Source organism: Cervus canadensis, chromosome 1 (assembly GCF_019320065.1).
Source record: "Cervus canadensis isolate Bull #8, Minnesota chromosome 1, ASM1932006v1, whole genome shotgun sequence".
Taxonomy (NCBI): domain Eukaryota; kingdom Metazoa; phylum Chordata; class Mammalia; order Artiodactyla; family Cervidae; genus Cervus; species Cervus canadensis.
The window spans coordinates 71929188-71950823 of NC_057386.1; the positions used below are offsets into that span (position 1 = coordinate 71929188).

Below are 21636 nucleotides of genomic sequence, written 5' to 3' on the forward strand. Positions count from 1 at the left end.
TTCCCCACCGACTCCCATTGCCAGCACTTTCTCAGTCACTTGGAAATTAAAAGAAGTTTTCTGTTTGTTATTTTCTCTTCTCCTGCTGAGAAACCTAATGCTCTTTGTGTAAAAATCCAGATGTTAACGGAATGGCCTGTAGAATGTTCCCTCATCCCCAGAGATGATCACTGTTAGATTTAAAACGACAACAAAGACGCCGCCAAGAGGAGTCACTTGGGGAGGAGACGGTATACTAACCGGAGGAAGGTGTTTTGCCAACGTGCGGGTTCTCTTCGATTCCCTGACCCTAATTTGAGTGCTTGTTGTGGGCTGCGAACGGCCGGGCCCCGGGGACGCAGAGGCCCTGGGCTCTGGATGCCCTTCTCGGGAATGCCCCTGCAGCAGGGAGGGGTGTGCGGTGCCAGTGGGAAGGCGCATGTGTCCTGAGAGGTACAGGTGTGATGCTGCAGTGCTGCTGCCGTTCCGTCACTCCAGTCACAGTCTGACTTCTTGTGACCCTGCGGACTGTGAGCCCGCTAGTCCTCTCTGTCCGTGGGATTTCCCAGTCAGGAACGCTGGAGTGGGGTGCCATTCTCTCCAGGGGGTCTTCTTGACCCAGGGATTGAACCTGAGTCTCCCGCATTGGCCTCCGTCACAGATAGGAAAGATTAAACACCAGAACGTTAACAGTTCTCTCCAGCTATTCCTGGTGATTTTTATTTCCTTTGTAGAAGATGAAGGGAACAACAAAGGGCATTTATTAATTTTTAGTCAGAGAAAAACCCCACAATATGACTTTATGGTAATCTTTGTGAACAGTTCAGGCTCTTGGGCTGTGAGGGTCTGAGAAAGGATAGAAGAGACTTCCTGAGAGAGAAGGGGACAGGGAGGGGAGTGAAGCTGTGTGAACGGACTGGAGATTGGTTTGGGGATCTGCAGGGGAGGGGCGGGCGGGTTGCTGCAGTTTTGAGCACCTGGGAACAGGTGTCTCCTTCCCAGGGTGCGGGCCCGCCAGGTGTGTTATTCCCAGGACACTCCCCTCCGCAGTCTGGGCAGACCTCCTCCAGATGTTGTCGGTACCTGCTGACAGAACAGGTGCTTGTTCTTACTAGCAGTAAACGCTTCTGCCTTGGTTCTCCTCCTCCCTGATACATGGAATGTATGAAATGAAGAGAAATGTCATCAATTGATAAGCTCCAGTGCGTCACCCAGTTCTCAGAGAAAGAGAGCTTTCTCCTTTTTTCTTAAAAATATCAGTGGAGCATTTTGAAAAATGCCTCAAGAAGAATATATTTTTGTCAGCTTTACAGAGGTAAAGTTGACATATGATAGATGTTTTAAGTTTGTAATTTGATGAAATCTGACAGAATCATACAGCTGTGTGATCCCCACCACAAACCACACAGGGCATTTCCGTCTCTCCAGAGAGTCTCTCATACCTTTTGGCAGTTGGTCTTGACTCTCCCCCTGCACCCACCCATGTGCGAAGTTTTGCCTTTTCGAGACTCGAACAAATAGAATGATATGGTTTGTAGTCTTATGTGTCTGGCTGCTTTCACTTAGCATAATGGAAGCATTTTGAGATTCATCTATGTTGTCCTTTGTGTGATAGTTCATTTTTATTGCGGAGTGGCCATTCATTGTATGGATGTACTGCAGCTTGTTTTAGCAATTTACAAGTTGATGGATATACGATTTCTTCCCAGTTTGCTGCTGTTATTAAAGCTGCTAAGAGTATTTGGTTGCAAGTCTTTCTGTGGACGTATGTTTTCTTTTCTCTTAATTAATATTGTTAATATTATTGAGAGTGGAATTCCTGGGTCATATGGTCAATGCACGTTTCACTTAGTGAGAAATTGCTAATCTGTTTCCCAAGGTGGCTGGGCCGCTTTGCTTTGTCATTAGCAGCGAGTGAGAATTCCAGCCCCTCTGCATCTTCATCAACGCTCAGTATTGTTGGCCTGTGTTAGTGGCTGTGTGGTGGTGTCTCGCTGTGATCTTAACTTGCATTTCTCTAGTCATGTTGAGAGTCTTTCCATGTGCTTATTTGCCGTCCGTATCTCTTTGTTGGTGAAATGTCTTGCTCATAGATTCTGTCCTTTATTATTTTGCTTTTGTTCAATTATAAGAGTATTTTATACCAAGTATAATAAATTCTGTACTGGGCATATATTTTCCAGTACTTTCTTCCTGTTTGTATCTTATCTTTTAGTGTTTTTAGTAGTGTCTTTTGAGGAACAAAAGTTTGGTTTTGATGACTATCTAAGAACATTTAAATTAGTGTTTTTGATACAGTATAGTTCTTCAGTTAAAATAGATTTTGTAGAAATGCTGGGCTCTTACCCACAATGAGAAAGTAGACTAAACATACAGAGTGTTGAGTAAGTAAAATACATAGCTTTCAGGTAGAAGACAATGATAGAACATAAGTTTAAAAAAAAATCAAAATTGTTAGAGAAGGCAAAATATAATGGCCATTGTCTACTTAGCCAGACTACAACAGAATTTATTCTGAAGATTAAATACTTACAAAATGGTACCTTATTTGAGATGTAGTGTCTTGTTGACACAAGAAGTGATGCCATCATTCTGCACAAAATGGAATAGGCTTGGGTTTATGATCTCAGCAGATGGTTTCAGGGAAGGATTTCCTCTATACCAGAAGGTATTGCTTGTGGAGTTTATGAGAGGCTGTGATTGTTAGGCAGAGGCCTATTTTAATAAATCTATTTTAATGTATGGCACCTATTTCATTTTGAAAAACAGAGCCAACTTTTAAGATTTATTGAGGTGCAAAGTCTGTGGGGAAAGATGATCCTTCTCTTAGAGGATTTCAAACCATCATCCAAAATCCTTATCTCAAATCTCTCTTCTTTGAAGGTGAAAGTGGCAGCATTCATTTACTATAGTTCTTATTTTTAGTACCTCTTGATATTAAGTCATTACTAATTTCACAGATAGTTTAGGAATACATTCTCATGGTCAAAGATTTATTACAGAATGAAGAGTGAAAATCCTTACTTTCCCCTCATCTTTAAATTCCTGTTTCCACTGTCAATTTAGGATGTGTCTTTGTTCTCTTTCTATGTGTATGTGTCGATATATATTTATTTTGTTTTGCACAGTAGGGTTATTTTACTGACTGACTTTTTCCACTTAACAGTCTGAGTGATCTTGGCCATTTCATAGGAGTATAGCTCATTCTTTTTGGTGATTGCATGATATTTCCATACATAGTTTGGGTGAATGATAAATTATTTAATTGTTCCTTATCTATTAGTGGAATCTTCGGGCTATCTTAAAAAAATTTTTTTAAATTATTACAGATAGCTGTAGTGGCTATCCTTGTTTATATATAGTCTTGTGGCCATATGAAATATTTCTTTAGGATAGTTTTATAGAAAGTTGAATTGCTAGCTTAAAGAGTATTTAAATTTTTGATATATACTGGCCATTTGCTTCTGAAAAGCTTAAGGACTTAAAGTGACTCCTTTAGTACGAGAACTTCTCCCACATGTTAAAATGACTCCTGGTACACTGCTTTCTTTTGTGCCTTCGATTATTCTGAAGAGACCAGACCTGCGCTTTCTCACCCTTTCTGATCCTCGAGCTGCCTCTAGTCAGGGTCCTGCTTTCTGGGCACATACTGTGTGTGGGCTCAGTCCTGAGTGCTCAGCTGGAATCTCTGCCTCCTATAAGTTCTCAACTTAGAGATACTATGTCGTCCTGCCACACCAATAGGAATTCTTATTCCAGCCGTATTACTGAGGATATTTGTTACCAAGACTTGGGCTGCTTTTTAGTGTACATTATAGCTCGTTTTATAAAAATATTTTTATAGTATTCTCAGTAGTACTAATAATGAGCTTTTCGGGCCATTAGAGAAAATGCATTTGAGTCAGTTCCAGGATGAACCTAGAGCCAAGTGAGTCAGAAAGAGAGAAACAAATACCATATATTAATACATACATATGCAACCTAGAAAGATGGTACTGATGAACCTGTTTGCAGGGCAGCAGTGGAGATGCAGACAGAGACGAAAGATTTGTGGACACAGTGGGGAAAGGAGAGGGTGGGACGAATTGAGAGAGTAGAGTGGAAGCATATTTTTATTACTGTATGTAAAGTAGATAGCCAGTGGGAATTTACTGTGTGATGCAGGGAGCTCAGACTGGTGCTCTGTCACCACTTAGAAGGGTGGGCTGGGGTGGGAGGTGGGAGGGAGTTTCAAGAGGGAGGGGACATAAATATACCTGTGATTGATTCATGTTGACATATGGCAGAAAGCAACACAATATTGTAAAGCAATTATCCTGAAATTAAATAAATTAAAAAAATATTAATGAGCTCCTCTAGCTAATTAGATATATTATATAAAGGTGTGTATTAAGGTATTGTAAAAAGTAGACACTTACGGGCCAACTTGTTTTCTTCAATACAGGAATGGGTTGGACAAGTGGAAATAAGTGCCCTTTCTCTTATGTACAGGTAAGCCCTATAATAACAGGTAAACAAAAATAAAGCCAGTGGGAAATTAACATGTTCCATAGTAACGAAGTTGTTAAAAATAGCAAAATCACTTACAAACCTTCTAGAGAAACGATTTCCTACTTTCTCAAGGCTGGTAGCATTGAATGGCTAGTAGAAGAAAGGCAAAGCACCATATTGTCAATTCTGCAACTTCTTGTCTGTTAGCAGATCAGGTGACTACTTTATTTTTTCTTTTCAAAATGTCTTTATAGATTTCATCTCCACGACTTCTGTGGTTTTGAGGTCTACTTTTAGAATTCTATCTGAAGTTATATGTAAAATTGCATTTAAAATTTTGCTTTTTAAAAGGATACTTTTTGCATAAGTGTGTTACAGCCTAGTTATCCCTTACTGCCTTTTGTCCGCTGCTCTTTCTCCAGTGCCTGGAACGTTGCTTGGTGTGCCTGACTCTTGAGTGAATGAATGAATGGATGGTTAAATCTCAATTTCTGAAGTGTGTTTCATCAGAAATAATTTCTAAATGTTATTTTCAGGAAAGATTTTATAATTTACCAGAAACCAAATGTTTCTCCTTCACAAGTAACTGAAAATAATTTTCCTGAAAAGGTAAGAATTGTTCTAAGTTTTTCTAAAGGATTTAATTAAAGGAACCACTCGCTTGCCATCTTGACTGCCTGAGCTATAATTTTTAAGTGACTTTTGGAGTTTTTAAAGTTCTTATTAATCATTCACAAGTTTTATTATTTTGTATTTGTTTTTCTGCACAAATGTTGAACTCTATTGTGACATTTTATTAGAGAAAAATAATTGATATGCCAGTATATGTGATTAACTCGACTATTACTGTTTTACATCACTATATACATTAGATAGAAAAATGACTTGTGAAAATAGGTTCTACTGTTGCATCCAGAAACACTTAACTGTGATATATTTCCCATTCAGTTCAGTTCAGTTCAGTCGCTCAGTCATGTCTGACTCTTTGTGACCCCATGAATTGCAGCACGCCAGGCCTCCCTGTCCATCACCAACTCCCGGAGTTTACTCAAATTCATGTCCATCGAGTCGGTCATGGCCATCCAGCCATCTCATCCTGTATCGTCCCCTTCTCCTCCTGCCCCCAGTCCCTCCCAGCATCAGGGTCTTTTCCAATGAATCAACTCCTCGAATGAGGTGGCCAAAGATTGGAGTTTCAGCTTCAGCGTCAGTCCTTCCAATGAACTCTACTAATACTGTTTTACATCAATATATATATTAGATAGAAAAATAACTTGTGAAAATAGGTTCCACTGTTGCATCCAGAAATACTTAACTGTGATATATTTCCCATTACATTACAGAGGTAGTTTACTGGCTAAGTCACAAAGCAGAAACAACTGAAAAATGATGTAAAGCCTAGAAAGCGGGGAAAAAAAGCACCATGATTCATTACTAGAGAGTTTTGTTTTCATGATCTGCATTGGGTTATCCAGGCCAAGTTGAAGTGTCTCGTCACCACGTTTATGGTGTCAGGGGGAAGGAACTGGGGTAAATATGCCTTTGTAAGGACTTGTGGGTGTCCGAGGTGCCTGGCTCTGGATCTGGCCTTTACAGTGTAATTTTTGGAATATGATGTAGTCTAAGCAAAGTCAATGTGTGTTGCTCTTTGCATAAGTGATCGATTATTTAGAAGGTACATAAAGCTGTAAAGCAGAAAAAAAAAATGTACTTTTGATTCTGCTCCTTAGGGGTAAGTATTATTAAAGTTTTAGAATATTTTCTTACAGTCTTCTTTTTTTTTTTTTTTCTTCTTCTTACGGTCTTCTAACCCTTCTGTTTCAATAGTTGAAATCATTTGTTCTTACAGATTGTGTGTGATTTTTGTGATGCAGTAAGCGTTTCCCCAAGTCATTAGGAATTTCTGATTCATTGGCTTTGTAACATTTCAACATATGGATGTATCATGACCACATTACAGCTTTAGGTTACTTCTAAAACATTCTACTGGGAAATTTATTTACTGGTAACTCAGAGATATTAAAGGTGTAAGTAGCTGTGTAAATGTTGTATGTGAAGGGCTGGAAGATGAATTCTGTTTTCCCCTTTCAGGTGTTGCTGTGTTTTTCAAATGGAAATCATTATGACATTGTCTACCCCATAAAGTATAAAGAGACCTCTGCTGTGTGTCAGTGTAAGTATCACCCTCGTGTTGGTTTAGACATTTTCTTCCTAAGCTTTGTGGTCTTGAGCAAACAACTCAGGGCAGATATACCCTGTTTTGTTGCGTAAAAATACATTTCTGACAACCTAAAAATATATTTAGGTTACCAAAAATCTTAATACTCTAGTAAAAACTTGTTTCAATAGAAAAAAGGTGCTAGTAGATTAGAGTTTGGCTTGTAAATACTAAGTTATATTTTCCTGTGGTAATATCGTTAATAAAGATTTGTATGTTTTTAAAGCTTTTAGTGCATAGCTTGAAAATCCAAATGATTTAGGAAATCAGTATTTGATTGTATTTGTCACTTGACCAGGGTTTCTTGACCTTGGCACTATTAATACTTAGGGCACATACTTCATTGTTTGGGGGGTGGTTGTGCGCATTGTAGAAAGTTTAGCATCTATTATGCCAATAGTGGGGCTTCCCTGGTGGCTCAGATGGTAAAGAATCTGCCTGCAATGCTGGAGACCTGGGTTTGATTCCTGGATCAGGAAGATCCCTTAGAGAAGGGAATAGCAACACACTGCAGTATTCTTGCCTAGAGAATTCCATGGAAGGGGCATCTGTGAAGTCGCAGAGCTGGACACAACTAAGTGCCTGACCTTCTGCCGTGCCAGTAGAGCTCTCTCTCTCCCGTGTGACAACCACAGATGTCTCCAGACTTCGCCAGGTGTTCCCTGGGAGGATAAAACCTCTCCATCTCTCCCAGTTGAGAATTACTGCCGTGGCAGCGCCTTCCTCCCTTCTTTATCTGCTTTATCATCTGTTCTGACAAAGTGCATGTGACTCATACGAAGCACTGTGCTGGGCATATGACAGCCTTTTCCCCCTGTTCTCTAGCTAAGGGGGCCCAGTGAAGACAGCACATGATGCCTGCCTTTTCAAAGCTGGAATGTCCAGCTTTTGATTGACTGGGAGAGGCAGAGAACATAGCCCAGGATGCAGACAGCCAAACTTCACGTCTCAAAACAGATCAATTTACAATTTTATATTACTTGCATTTAATGTATTGACGTATTTAAAGCTAACAGTAATACAAAAAGGTATCACAGCTGTGAGCCAAGGCTGATAAAATTAAACACACACAGCGAGCAGTGACCAGCTATGGCGCACGCTGTGCTCAGCCTCTGCATACTGCTTTCATATTTCATCCTGGCACAGCGAAGTGCCCTCATTCCAGCCCTCATTCCAGCCGCACACAGGAGGAAACAACTGGAGCGGTCACACAACCTACCCAGGCTGAAGAGGCTTGCATGGAAAACTTAGGGAACACTAAGTTTGCTAGAAAGAAGATGCCTTTTCATAATGGACTAAAAAGAAACCTTTGTAAAATGTATTCTCAGCAACCACGGAAGCATATTGAGACAACGTTTCTGCTTTACAGAAAGAGGAAAACAAAAACAGACCCACACTCCAGAAAACGTAGAAATATGTTGCCAAATGCTCAGAACCTCTGCATGAAGTTCAGGACTCCCATTTGTTTTAATTAGGAAACCTTACCAAAACAAGTGCACTAAGAATTCATCACAGTGGTGTCTACCCCTCAAACGAGCCCCTAAGAGACCCCCTTTCTCACCATCTGTATCTCCCTCAGTATCATCCAGACAACAGGCAGCGATAATTTTGAACTAACTAACTGCAAAGACAAGTCTAGCTGCTCTCTAGGTAATTTTCTGATTAAATTGTGTTATTGGTCATAAGGTGTTACAAGGTATTTAGTTAAGGTTTTAGAAGCCTGGGTGTCTTGGTTTTATGTTAGAACGTAAAATTAACGCTGTGTAACATCTCTTTCTCGTTAACTGCAGCTCTGCTTTATGAATTGCTATATGAGAAGGTGTTTAAAACTGACGTCAGTAAGATCTTGATGGGCCTGGAGAGCTCTGAAGTAGCAGATGAAGAGAACAGTGAAATATCAGATTCCGAGGATGACAGTTGCAAGTAAGAGTGACTTTGTCCTAAAGTACCTTTGTAGTGCCATACGAGGAAACAGCGCGGTAAATGTTTTTGTATGGAGTTGCCTCACTTAGTGAGGTATTAATGGTATTTCTAAAGTCCAGCAATCTGCAGTAGAAGTTTCTTTTTTCCTGCCACTACTATTACCTCATTTCTATTATGGGACTGTTTCTTTCGGAATTTGATTTTTTGTTTGTTTAACTTTGTTTTTGCTAAGCATCTGTTTCTGTGTAATCATGATGCGTATATCTCTGAAGTAGATTTGGTTCTACCTATGTGTGTGGGGAGGGGGGGCTTCCCTCATAGCTCAGTTGGTAAAGAATCCGCCTGCAATGTGGGAGACCTGGGTTTGATCCGTGGGTCGGGAAGATCCCCTGGAAAAGGGAAAGGCTACCCACTCCAGTATTCTGGCCTAGAGAATTGCAGGGTCGCCAAGAGTTGGACACAACTAAGCGACTTTCACTTCTTATGTATGAATATTCTAAAGTTTTCAGGTTAGGCTGTCAATTGCTTAAGTAACCAGTGATGAAAAATGGCCATTTGGATTTCCTTGACTTTCTTTTATTGTTTTCTTTCTTAGATAATGCCTCCTCTTCTTTTTATATAATACAAATCCCAAGTTGGAATATAAGTATATGTGAACAGCTCTGGATAGTAGTGTTATTTATTTATCTTTGTTTATGGTGTGAATAAACACCTTTTAACTTAGAGTCTGAAACTTATTTTTCTTTTCCACTTAAGACATACAGGGTAATGGCTAAGAGCTTGGGTTGTGGACATTCTGACCTGGTTTCACTCCTGGGTTCCTGCCAACTAACTGAACTTAGGACAAGTTGCTTAAAGCCTCAATCCCTTAGATATAAATGAGGATATGTCAGTATTTCTTTAAAGTAGATAATGTATAAGAATTAAATGAGATGTACATGTACAATGCACAGCCCAGTTCCTAGGTATAGTGTCCAATGTGTATGAGTTTTTATCAGTGATATTAAGGAATGTACTTTGTATGTTCTAAGAACCAACTGATTTCATCCTCAGTGAAGCTGAAAGTTGTATTATTCTTTTTGTATGAGAGTATGAAAGTATCCTGTGATGTTACATACTGTGAAACTAGAGGAAGATGAAATTAAGCCTCAGGATATCTAATTCTTTATTAAAGACTTAGAAAATATATCTCCTTGTATCTGTGACTCCAGGCATTTCTTAAATTAAATGGTTGATCCTGATTGAAAGTTTGATTGACTACTATTTCTACTTAAGAAAGAAATGAGTCAGATTAAAATCTGGGTCTACCATTGTAAATTAATCCTAGAATTGATTGACTTTGCACAGATGGAAATTGTGCTCCATGGTTTTCTGCAGGTGCCCAGTATGATGAAGGCATGTTATGGAACATACGGGAAGTTGGGCTGGAGAATGAATGACTCGCTTGTTTCACTTCTCACCATGAGTTGATGTGGGGGGACTTCAGCACATGCCCTGTGGTTGGTGCTGCTGCTGGCTTTAGCAGAACTGGGTCTGGGATGGCACCTGGCAGGTGAAGTGTGGATAGAGGCTAGTAAGCTTGTAGAAGTTCACCAGGGATGGTGTGTATACATTGTCATGATCAGTTTTCCTTTTTATACTGCATTACTGTAGCCCTGGGACCATGGAAACCTTTCTGATTAATTTTTTGTTGCGTTATTAAGGTTTCCTTTACTAGTGTCATGTCTGGCTTAGGGAAGACAAAGGTTCATTTAGGGGAGACTGCTCCGTAATCATGGCAAGATAGATAGGCATGGTATGGTAATGAGGAGAGAGCAAGGATGTCACTGTATTTCTGTGCCTGGATTCTTTTCACATTCGTATTGATGAATCTGGAAGTATTAGAAATTAGGGTGCTTTTTAATCCAGGCTCTAGATAGTTGGAGTCTCTTAAATATTGCTGCATTTAGGGTTGTGACTCCTAAGGACTAGAGATTGATTCCTTAAGGAGGAGGAATTGTATGACAGAAGAATACAGGTAGCTTCTCACCTTACCACCCAGTCAGCTGCCCTCACTCTGTCCAGCCTCACCAGCCTCTTGGCTGCCCCAGGGTCTTTGCACTTGCTTCCCATCCGCCTGCAGTACTGAACAGCCATACCGTTTGCTCTCTCATCACCTTTAATTCTTTATTCAAAAAGATATTTTTTTTATCCCATTTTTTATTATTTGAGCTAGGCCTCAACACTGTAGTTTTTCTACCTTTTTTTCCCCCAAAGCACTTACCAGCATTACTGATTACTAATTACTTATTTAGCTTGTATCTACTTTCACCAGACTGTATATCTTGTAGTGGAGTATTTTGTTTAATGGAGCCTCATCTGTTGATGGACTTTCCTGGTGGCTCAACAGGTAAAGAACCCACCTGCCAGTGCAGGAGACACAAGAGACACAGGTTCGATCCCTGGGTCTGAAAGGTCCTCTGGAGAAGGAACTGGCAACCCAGCCCTGTATTCTTGCCTGGAAATCCCATGGACAGAGAATAGTCTAGCAAGCTGCATGCAGAGCAATTCCGTGTTCCACATCAAACACGAAAGGAGCCTTGACTTCCTTGATGGAACTCCAGAGAGTCCCCAGGAACACTGTCACAAGTCCATGGGATCACAAAGAGTTGGACATGACTGAGTGCACACACTTACATACACACATATCTATTGATATATTTTTGAAAGGAGGTTTTTACATTAAATATTCTTATAAACTCAGTTACACTATCATGCCACATTTCACAGTTTATTTCTGTTTTTCTCTTGTTGATTAAGTCAGTACGAATTACTGATAAAAATCTTTGACTGGAGAAGGAAATGGCAACCCACTCCAGTATTCTTGCCTGGAAAAGTCCATGGACAGAGGAGTCTGGTAGGCTGCAGTCCTTGGGGTTATATGACTGAGCATGCATGCATGAGGAGGGTGGAGGAGATGGGTTGGTAGCAATAAACTGGTAAACTTAAAAAAAAAAATCTTTGACTTATATGCACAGACACATGCATGTATATTGCATATGTGTTTACATATACATATGCATACTTCAGTTTGTTTGAGCTCCTTGGAATATAGTTTTGACTGTGTGGACTATAGCTGAGATTTTTCTGTGAGGTTAGAGTAAGTGATTGTGTGTGAATGTTTTTGTGCTCCTGATGATATCTGTATTTCTTCCTTTGTAGGAGTAAACCTACCACTGTTCATGATGTGAATGGATTTAAAACTTTGTCCGGTGATCAGGTATTTTTATTTAATGCTTTTTAACTATTTCTTCAATATAAGAAAACCTACAAGTTTATAGCCTTGATTTTTTTTGTCTTTTCTGGTACATTTTCAGTAGAGTCAGGATCATCTCATAAGACATTTTTTTGGTGACTTCCTAATTTTTAAAGCTTTCTTCTTTTGATTTTTCTCTTATACATATCTCAGACACATTTTAAAAGCATTTCTGTGTTGATTGGGCTTCTTGGCTTTGTTTACTTAGCACCCGAAAAGCAATGGAAACTCTCCTAGCCTTCCTTTGTCTAGAAAGGTTCTTAAGTCACTCAGTCCAGCAGTCTATAGAAATGTGGAATATGAAATTTGGCTAAAGTCTAAACAAGGTGAGTTTAAAAAAAAAAAATCTATATTTTCCAAAAATTTGCTTTCAGGCCCTTGAAAATAATTGCATCAACTTGATATTATGCTGATATTCTTTACAGCTCAACAAAAGCATGATTATTCCATTGCTGCTGGCTTACAGTATGAAGTTGGAGATAAATGCCAGGTAAGTGATTATGTAGAGGAAGAAAAGATTTTACTTGAAATCTTATTTATTCTAATAGGAACTAAAAAACAGCTAAGTTTGGATGTGTTGTTAATTTGAGATTTCAGAATATATTTTATCATGTTTACATTTTAATAGTTAAACATATTTAGCTTTTGAATACATTACCAAAGTCATGTATATCTAAAACTGTGCGACCCTGCACATGATCTTTAAAGCAGTTCAGTCTCTGATAGTACTTGCTGCAAAGATGTAGCAGTAACATTTTAGATTTTTAGATATTTTCATTATAGCTGGGCTTCCTGGGTGGCGCTGGTGGTAGAACCCGCCTGCCAGTACAGGGGACCTAAGAGATCTGGGTTCGATCCTTGGGTTGGGAAGATCCCCTGGACAAGGGCTTGGCAACCCACTCCAGTGTTCTTGCCTGGAGAGTCCCATGGGCAGAGGGGCCTGGCGAGCCACAGTCCATGGAGTTGCAAAGAGTTGGACACAACTGAAGCAACTTAGCAGCATACTTCAAAGCCATAACAGTAACATTTTAGATTTTAGATATTTTTGTTAGAGTTGGCAGATAATGTACTGAAATTGATTCAGACTTGACACTACAGGTCAGTTTGGTTTATGAAAGTCATCCTGAGAAATTTTGATACAACACATAGTTCTTTTGTTGGATTGAGAAAAGAAAGGGAACAGTTAGAGAAGTTTTGCCTTTTACTTTGAATAAGCTACTGCTCTGGGCTTAACTGCAGCTGACTGTTAAAGGGGAAAGTTGAGTTATGTCAGCGTTTCTTACATGGAGTGATACTGCACCCCTGCCTCCCCTCTCGCAGTGTCTGCAGACACTTTTGGTCATTACACCTGGGAAGGTGCTACTGATACCTAGTGGGTAGGTATGAGGGCAGTGAGGCCAGGCATGGTGCCAGACATCCTAGAATACACAGGACACCCCCCGCCCCCCAGCACACACACAGCAAGGACTCATTTGTCCACAGTGTTACTAATGCCAAGGCTGGAGACACTTCTGTGGAAAAATGTGACTCTAAAACAAAAACAGCCCCCATACACCAAAAATACTGTTATTTGGAAGATAATTGTCATCAAGAATGATTCTCATCAAAAAGTGTTACCTTTTAAATTAAAACTATTTTGAAATAGCCATTGACAGACATTTCTTCTTGACTTGTGGAGGAAATAGTCATTCCTTCATGATAAAGTGGTTTGTGAAAGCTGTCTGGGGGACCAGGATTGTTTCTGGGTGTCAGTGACAGACTTCACCTGAAGGACTTTCAGTAGTGTGCTGATTTGAGGGTGTTTTAAAGTCGAGGAAGAGGATGTGACTCTTTGAGGGTTGTCAGAAACGTGCTCCAAGCACAGAGCCGAGTCTGGGAGTCTCTTACTATAGTGATTTGGGGAACTTGGCAGAGAACAAAAGAGACAAGGGCCCTCCCTCCTCATCCTTCTTAGTAGCGAAGAGAAAGTATTTATTTTGTACTCTTATCGCTAAAATTGTTCTAGTCATTATTTTAAACCGAGCATATTTCATTTGAGATTTTGGTTTCTTTCGTAAAGTAGATGCTCTTGATAAAGCAGAAGGTAAAAGCAGGTACTTGTTATAATTTTTTCCTTTTTAGAGTATTTTCTTTTTCTACTACTTGACTTACTTCACTTGGATAAAATTTAATTAAAATTTTGTTCCATAAAAAAGTGTTAGTCATTCAGTTATGTCTGACTCTTTGCAACCCCATGGACTGACTGTAGCCTGCCAGGCTCCTCTGTCCATGGGATTCTCCAGGCAGGAATACTGGAGTGGGTCGCCATTTCCTCCTCCAGGGGATCTTCCCGACCCAGGGATCAAGCCCAGGTCTCCTGCATTGGCAGGTGGACTCTTTACCGTCTGAGCCACGAGGGTCTCTGACTCAAAGATGACTTTCATTTACTCAAGTAAACATGTAAATGTAGTTTCAATTTGAAATAAAAATTAGCTTCAGAAAATCTTTTTTATTGTTAAACTCTTGAGGAGAGAGGGAAGCAGTATCCTGCTGTGACCAAAGAATGAAGCCTCAGCTTGAGGCCTTCGAACGAACGGGAACGGGCGGCTGCTGTCCCTCCGCCTCTGGCTGGGGAGGGTGACTGTTGGGCGCCATTTTAGTACCCATTCAGGGGTTCTGGTGTTCTCGAGTTCTGGACCCGTCCCCCTGCGGATGCTGAGGGCCAGTGGTGCTGATCACGGGAGGGGGTGGCTGTGAGCAGGGCTGTGTCCATCCGGCTGCTGGAGCAGGGTTGGGGGTGCCCTCTGACAGAAGGAAAGCAAGAGGCTGACTCCTGTCGAGTTGTGCTGTTGTGTAATAACCAGCTGTGTGTTAGAGAAGAGACGATGCATCTATTTTTAGGGAGCAAAAAGGTCACATTTACATATTACAATGTTTCAAATATTGGAAAAGTGAGAAGATAATGTAATTTTCATAACAGGTGCTCCCCTTTGTTGAGCGGTTGCTGTGTGCAGACTGGTGTCCTTTATATGTATCATGTGTACCTCATTGCACCTCCGTGGTGCCTGTGATGTCCAGACTATAATTAGCCCCGTCTTGCATATGAGCGCAGTGAAGCACAAGATAAGTTACTTGCCCGAGGTCATGTTGCTGCTGAGTAGAAAAGTGGGACCTGGAATCCTGGTTTGTGTGTGGTGCCACAGCCCTGCCTTCAGAACCTTGACAGTGTAGAAAAAACGGAAAAGTAAGCAAAGGAAAGTATTTTGGAAAGAGATGCACAGGTCTGGGAGATCAGAGGCATTATGGTGTACTCTTTTGAACCTAGTTTTGTTTTTAACTATGTGTGTTCCTCGATGCTTCAGTTGAAAATGAAATGGCAGTTTAAAAATGAATCATTGATGCTAAAGCATCAGGTGATTGATTTTTCTTTGCAAATTTGTTCAACAGGTTAGGTTGGATCACAATGGAAAATTTTCTCATGCAGACTTTCAAGGGGTTCACTCTGAGAATGGGCCAGTTTCGGTCGAAGAACTTGGAAAGAAGTATGTACTGTTCGCAGCTAAGGTGTTAATTCACTTTCTCTTCCACTTAGCCTGATGTAATCATGAGCATTTCTAAATGTCCCTGTGTATTTGCGAATTCAGTTAAATGTGTTGCGGGTGTATACAGAAATAGGGTTTTTTAGATCTCTTAGAAAAATAGTTTGTGTTCAAATTAAGTGTTTGTGTGTTAAGGTATTTTAAATAAAAGATATTTATTTCATTGCTTACTGTTTAAAATGTGCCATTTTTCACTAAGGCAGTTTGGAAAACTCAGTCTATTGTAACTGAAGCTTTGGAGGACAGGGACAGTATTCATTTCTGATTTCATTCATTGCTCCCTTGCGTAGTTTTCAGTAAATGATTAGCTGGTGGAGTGAAACACTTGCTATGATACAGTGTTACTTTAAAACAACTTCTGTTTCAGCTGCTGCAGCCTTTATTTGATGGAAAGGTAGTAAGCTCCATCTAGACTTTACCATGGAGAATTTCAAACATACACAACTGAGGAGGGTAGTCAAGTGAACCCCAAGATAACTGTCACCCTAGTTTCATAGCTAACAGCAGGTTGGGCATCTTTTCTGATCTCTTCTCCCTAACCCCTTAAAGCAGAAGAAAGGAGCAGAATCTGAATATTCGGGAGTCAATCCCAGACGTCACACCATTGCTCATAGATGCTTGTGTGTCTGTGTGCGTCTCTAACACAGTAAAGGCTTCTCCATTCCCCATCCTTAGCTACAGTGCTGTCATCACACCTCACAGAATGGTTTTCTTTCCTTCCTTCTCTAATCTTTTGCTTAGATTGTGATTAAGACCCCTCAATCTTCTGTTCTTTTAGGTTAGAAAATATGTTTTTGACCTTTGTCATTTGATTGTAATTACATGTGGATTGCTGAATGCTTTGTACTTTATAGTGTGTTTTTACTATACGAACTAAGACTGGAGATTCTTAGGTAAATTGAACATAAAAGATTTATGTAGACTACTTAATGCCCAGTCTCAGTAGAGTACTTCGGGTTACTTCAAGTCTTTTTCTTCTCTTTAAAGATACTCACCGAAGAACCTCAAACCGCCTCCCTCAGAAAGCTGGAACACAGTGTCAGGGAAGAAGATGAAAAAACCTCCTTCGGGACAGAATTTCCATTCTGGTAGGAGCTCATCAAGTTAGTCTTCCTTTGGGGGAGGGGATGGTACTTGGAGTTGTTGACAATAGGAGGAGAGTTACGAAGTATTTTTGGCTTCGTGTCATAGACATGGATTACAGAGGGCCAAAGAACTCAAACAAGCCAATAAAAGCCCCGTCAGCTCTACCTCCTCGCCTCCAGCACCCTTCGGGAGTGAGACAGCATGCATTCTCCAGTCATTCTGCTGCGTCACAGTCTCAGAAAACCTCCAGCGAGCACAAAAATCTTAGCAGAACACCCTCACAGATCATAAGGTAACCTTCCTGAATACAAGAGAGCTGGAAGTTAAGTGAGCCAGCATTTCTTATTTGCTGTGTTACATGCACTTAGAAAATTACAATTTTTTGTTCATATACTTGTCTAAAGCCTTAATAGTAAGAGTATTGTTGATAAAATAATGTGAGAATTTCAGTTCTTTATTACTGTCATCACACAAATCAAAGTAATTTTGTAGTTTAAGACATTTTGATTTATTTTTCACACGACAGCAGGATACAAATTGTATTCGAGTTACCATAGATTGTAAACCAGGAGTCACGGGAACATATCTGGGGACATACAGTGAGGTGCAGAAATGTCATGGTCTAAAGGTATTGAAATCATAGTCTGTTCTCTTATCATGGTGGAATTCTATTGGAAATCAACATCAAAAGATGTTTGAAAATAACCCACGTATTTTCAGAGAATGGGATGGTTGGATGGCATCCTTGACACAATGGGCGTGAATTTGAGCAAGCTCTGGGAGACCGTGAAGAACAGGGAAGCCTGGTGTGCTGCAGTTCATGGGGTTGCAAAGTTGGACACAACTTAGTGACTGACGGCATCACATACTTCAAGTGCAGTGTGACATTTACTATGAGAGATCTTTGACTTAGCCATTGAAGGCCTCAGTAGAGTTAAAAGACTGAAAAACACAGAGGGTGATTGCAGAGAAGAAAGCATTTAAATGAAAAATTAATATCAGAATGAGAACTCAATTTCAATGACACTTTTAAAGCCCCATGTATTTGGAAACTAAATGTCCACTTTCAAATGATGGGTGTAGCTAAGAAGCTAAAAGAAGGAAAATTAGAAAATATTTGTAGCAGAATAAAAATGGAAAGAATTTACCAGAATTGGTTGCATGCAGCTGAAGCTGCTCAGTGCAGCTATATACAATGTGGAATCTTGAATAAAGTATGAAAACAAATAATGGACACTAACATAAATTTTCTGAAATTTGAACAAAATCTGTACTATAGTTAATAATACTGTATCATGTTAAATTTTTTTTTAACAATATAGTATTTCTTTATATTCTCAGGATTGGATTAGAAATTAGACATCTTTATTTTTGAATAACTTTTTTTCAGTGATTTAGATCTTATCCTAGACAGATCTTTTCCTGGCGCTGCATAGTTTTCTGGTAGTCTGTAATGTGTTAAACATTGAATTCTAGCTTGCACTCCTAGTTCCCTGCAGGGTGAGGTTAGTTTCTTTTACATATGAACTTAAATCAGCCAAAACAGTCAGCTTGCTTTGTTCTGGTAGGTTACGACTGTTTGCGGTCATGTGTCTAATACTGAACAGGTTGTTGTGACCATGAGATACCAGCATTCTGACTGAATGTGCAGAGGCACGTGCTTCTGAATATGCTTCCGGGTCATGGTTTCCTGTGGTGTTGATCTTAAATTTTCCCTAACCTGCTTTTCCTCCGAGTAGCTTATGGAGCAGTAGGTTAGTTTATGTTCTTCGGAGGAGCGTCATTTGAGAAAGTGTGTCTTAGGTGGAGGCCGCCCTCTTCTGCAGCCTTGGCCGTGTCCCCTGTGGGTGCTTGTGGCTGATACCTTCCCCATCCGAGGTCGACCTCCCCAGTTACCTGAGCGTCTGTAGGGCTGGCTATGCTCTTGCCAGGCTCTGGTCTTCAGTTTCTTTATTTTTGGCTTTCGGGCATTCCCGTTTCTTGGGAGCGTCCTTAACACTTTGTCATTGAAGATAGTTCATGTACCATCTTTAAGACAGAGTTGTAGGTTCTTAGGCTGACATGATGCCAATACTGTGTCATTTTCTGAGACTCTGGTAGCCTGGTACCCCAGACAGGCTTAAAACCACAGAATGAGTTACAGTTCTGGAGGCTGGAAGTCTGAAGTCACGGTGTGGTAGGGCCTGCCCTCTGAAGGTTCTGGGGAGAATCTGTTCCAGGTGTCGCCTACTTTTGGTGGTGTCCACAGTCCTTGGCAGTCCTTGGCTTGTGGATGTAAGTCTCTGCCGCCATCATCACGTGTTCTCCCTGGATGTCTCTCTTCTGGTAAGGAACCGGTTATAGTGGGTTTCGGGCCTACCCTGCCCCACAGTGACTTCATTTTGGTGTGATCACTCTTGCTGCAGAGACCCTGTTTATAAAGTCGCATGCACAGGCCCCAAGGGGCGGGACTTGAACATGCCTTTTTGGGAGAGACAGCTCCAATTCATAACTCACACCGACACCTCACACCCATTACATTCTTCTTTTTACTTGAACAAACTATTTAGGATAGAAAATTGACATCGTTCAAAATCCAAAACACTCAAAAATTTGTTTGATAATTCTCCTTGCCATCCCCATTAATCCAAATGGTCTAGCTTCCTTCTGCAGTTGTTGTTCAGTCACTAGGTTGTGTCCAACTCTTTGTGACCTCATGGACTGGGCACACAAGGCTTCCGTGTCCTTCACCATTTCCTGGAGTTTGCTCAGACTCATGTCAGTTGAGTCGGTGATGCCATCTAACCATCTTATCTTCTGTCGTCCCCTGCTGCTCCTGTCCTCACTCTGTGCCAGCATCAGGATCTTTTTCAGTGAGTCAGTTCTTTGAATCGCGTGGCCAGAGTATTGGAGTTTCAGCTTCAACGTCAGTCCTTCCAATGAATATTCAGGGTTGATCTCCTTTAGGATTGACTGGTTTGGTCTTCTTGCAGTCCTAGGGACTCTTAAGAGTCTTCTCCTTCTCTTTCTGCAGAGGCAATGTTAACAGATTCTTGTGTATCCTAAGGGCAGGGATATTTTAACATGTGTAAAAAGTATGTATGTATTCATAATCTAACTGTCCAGAAATTTTAATGATAAATGATTAAAAATCAATCATAAGAAAGAATTACCTCATGTCTCAAGGGTGGTCAGTACATACACAGCCCTGAGAAATGGCCTAATTACAGAGTAATCAGGGCCTTGTGTTCCTGGCACATCCAGTGATGGTGGGCAGGGGCGATGGGGGCCCGTGGTGGGTTGGTTACCTCCCCCAAAAGATGGAACTGATGCCCTTAATCGCCTAGTTGTGGCTTAAGTCTGACATGCGGACACTGGCCAGACTCCACTAGCATCTGAAGTCTTACTCACTATAGGCAGAATACCTAAGAGGACCAAATGGCTGACTTACATGCACTTTTGTTTCCCACAAACTACATTTTTATCCAGTGTGTCTTCTAGTGGTTTTTCCAGTCTGACAGGAATTTGAATGATCATATAGATGTTGTTTTCTTGTTTGTGTTAGGCATATATTACTTGGTATATAAAAACACTTGATGGCAGAAGGCAGTGGATAGTGCATAGATAAGAAATTTCAGAGAATTTTTGACATTGTGATTGATGACGTAGGAACCCACTTGTATTTGCAGTGAGTAAGGCTTCAGGGATGTAGGTGTGAGAATAAATTCTGCTAATGTATTAAATTTAGAGACTGCAGATGATTGAATAAAGTAAGACTTTAAAAAATTATAGTCAAAATTTAGAATTTTTTAGCTAAATACTCAATTGATTTAATGTTCATAGAATTCATCTTGGCTTTATTTCTAATATTTAGCACATTAATTTGGGATTCTCGTTATAGAATAAAAGATCAGTGGTGTTGGGCGTGAGACCTTGTGACCTCTCACTCTTCTGAAATCTCTTTCTCATGGACATTGTCTCTTCCTTCTGAGAAAATAACGGAGAATAACAAGAACCAGCGGGATTGCCCGGTGTCCTTCAGTTCGCAGATGCGGAGAGCGACCGACCTGCTGGGCTGGACGCTCCCCTCCAGCTCAGCCCAGACAGGAAGGGTTTGGTGCTCTGTGGCTGGTGGGCGGGGTAGGCTGGCGCCTTCAGGTGGTTAGCAAGTGTTGATTGTGCAGAGACTCGTGGCTGCTGCTGAGCTATCTTCAGAGTCTTTCACCACAGGGGTTTGAGAAGGACCGGTCTAAGATGGAGGGTCTTCTTTCCCCTAAGACTCCGGGGTTGACATCCACCCCGTTGGAGTTAGGATGTGGTTTTAAGTGGGACTGAGGACATGAAACGGCCATTCTTTCTTTCAGAGGGAAAAGAATCAGATGATATCAGTTGTGTCCTTCCCGCTCTTTTTAGGGAGATGGTGTCTCTTCACATATTTTTCTTGCAGGCTTTGGATTTTCATTTCCCACTGTTGTAAAACTGTTAGGTATGGAAGAAATAGTACTCATATTGCCTGTAATAGTTACATAAAATGTTAGGGTTATGTTATGGGCTACTTGACTCTATTCATGAATTTTGTTGTCTCCTCCTTTGACCAAAATTATGTTGAGATGACAGCAGTACAGTTAGTATCTCACCTTGTGCATTTCCCCACCCTCCGCCCCCCCAGCTTTCTTGTTCCCTTGATAGTGTTGTTAAAAAGCAGGAAGGTAGTCCTGGTGTTTCTTCTAACATTGTCCTTTACTTAGAATAGACAATGAGAATGCTTTTGAGGCCTAAACTAGTAACTTTCCCTTTCCTTTGAAAGAGAAGTCTTATGAAAATATTGGAATATGGCATAAAGAAAAGATAGAATGCTTATATTTGTGCTCCAATGAGAAGAAAAATCTGTGATAATGTGTATCATTTGGAAGTGAGTTATATTTTTCTTTTCCTGTATTGTAAATTTGTCGTCTTGACTCTGAAATCCCAATAATTCAGGTGCTTCCTCTTGCTAAACGTTTGTTAATCGGGCAGCTAAAAGTTCTATAATGTCACAGTGTAGCTAAGATAGCAAATACTTGTATTGCTGAAAGTGTTATTTTAGA

At 40.5% G+C, this 21636-nt stretch overlaps 1 protein-coding gene across 2 annotated transcripts in view; it reads left to right on the forward strand.

The window, feature by feature from the left end:
- Positions 1-21636, forward strand: part of OTUD4 (OTU deubiquitinase 4) — a 39404-nt gene that overhangs the window by 7431 nt on the left and 10337 nt on the right. For both annotated transcript variants that reach the window (XM_043485302.1, XM_043485311.1), the window contains exons 4-13: positions 4424-4470; positions 5007-5079; positions 6562-6643; positions 8479-8611; positions 11813-11870; positions 12115-12232; positions 12332-12396; positions 15333-15427; positions 16472-16572; positions 16676-16862. In XM_043485302.1, coding sequence (XP_043341237.1) covers positions 4424-4470; positions 5007-5079; positions 6562-6643; positions 8479-8611; positions 11813-11870; positions 12115-12232; positions 12332-12396; positions 15333-15427; positions 16472-16572; positions 16676-16862 — 959 coding nt within the window. The remainder of the gene's footprint in view (positions 1-4423; positions 4471-5006; positions 5080-6561; positions 6644-8478; positions 8612-11812; positions 11871-12114; positions 12233-12331; positions 12397-15332; positions 15428-16471; positions 16573-16675; positions 16863-21636) is intronic.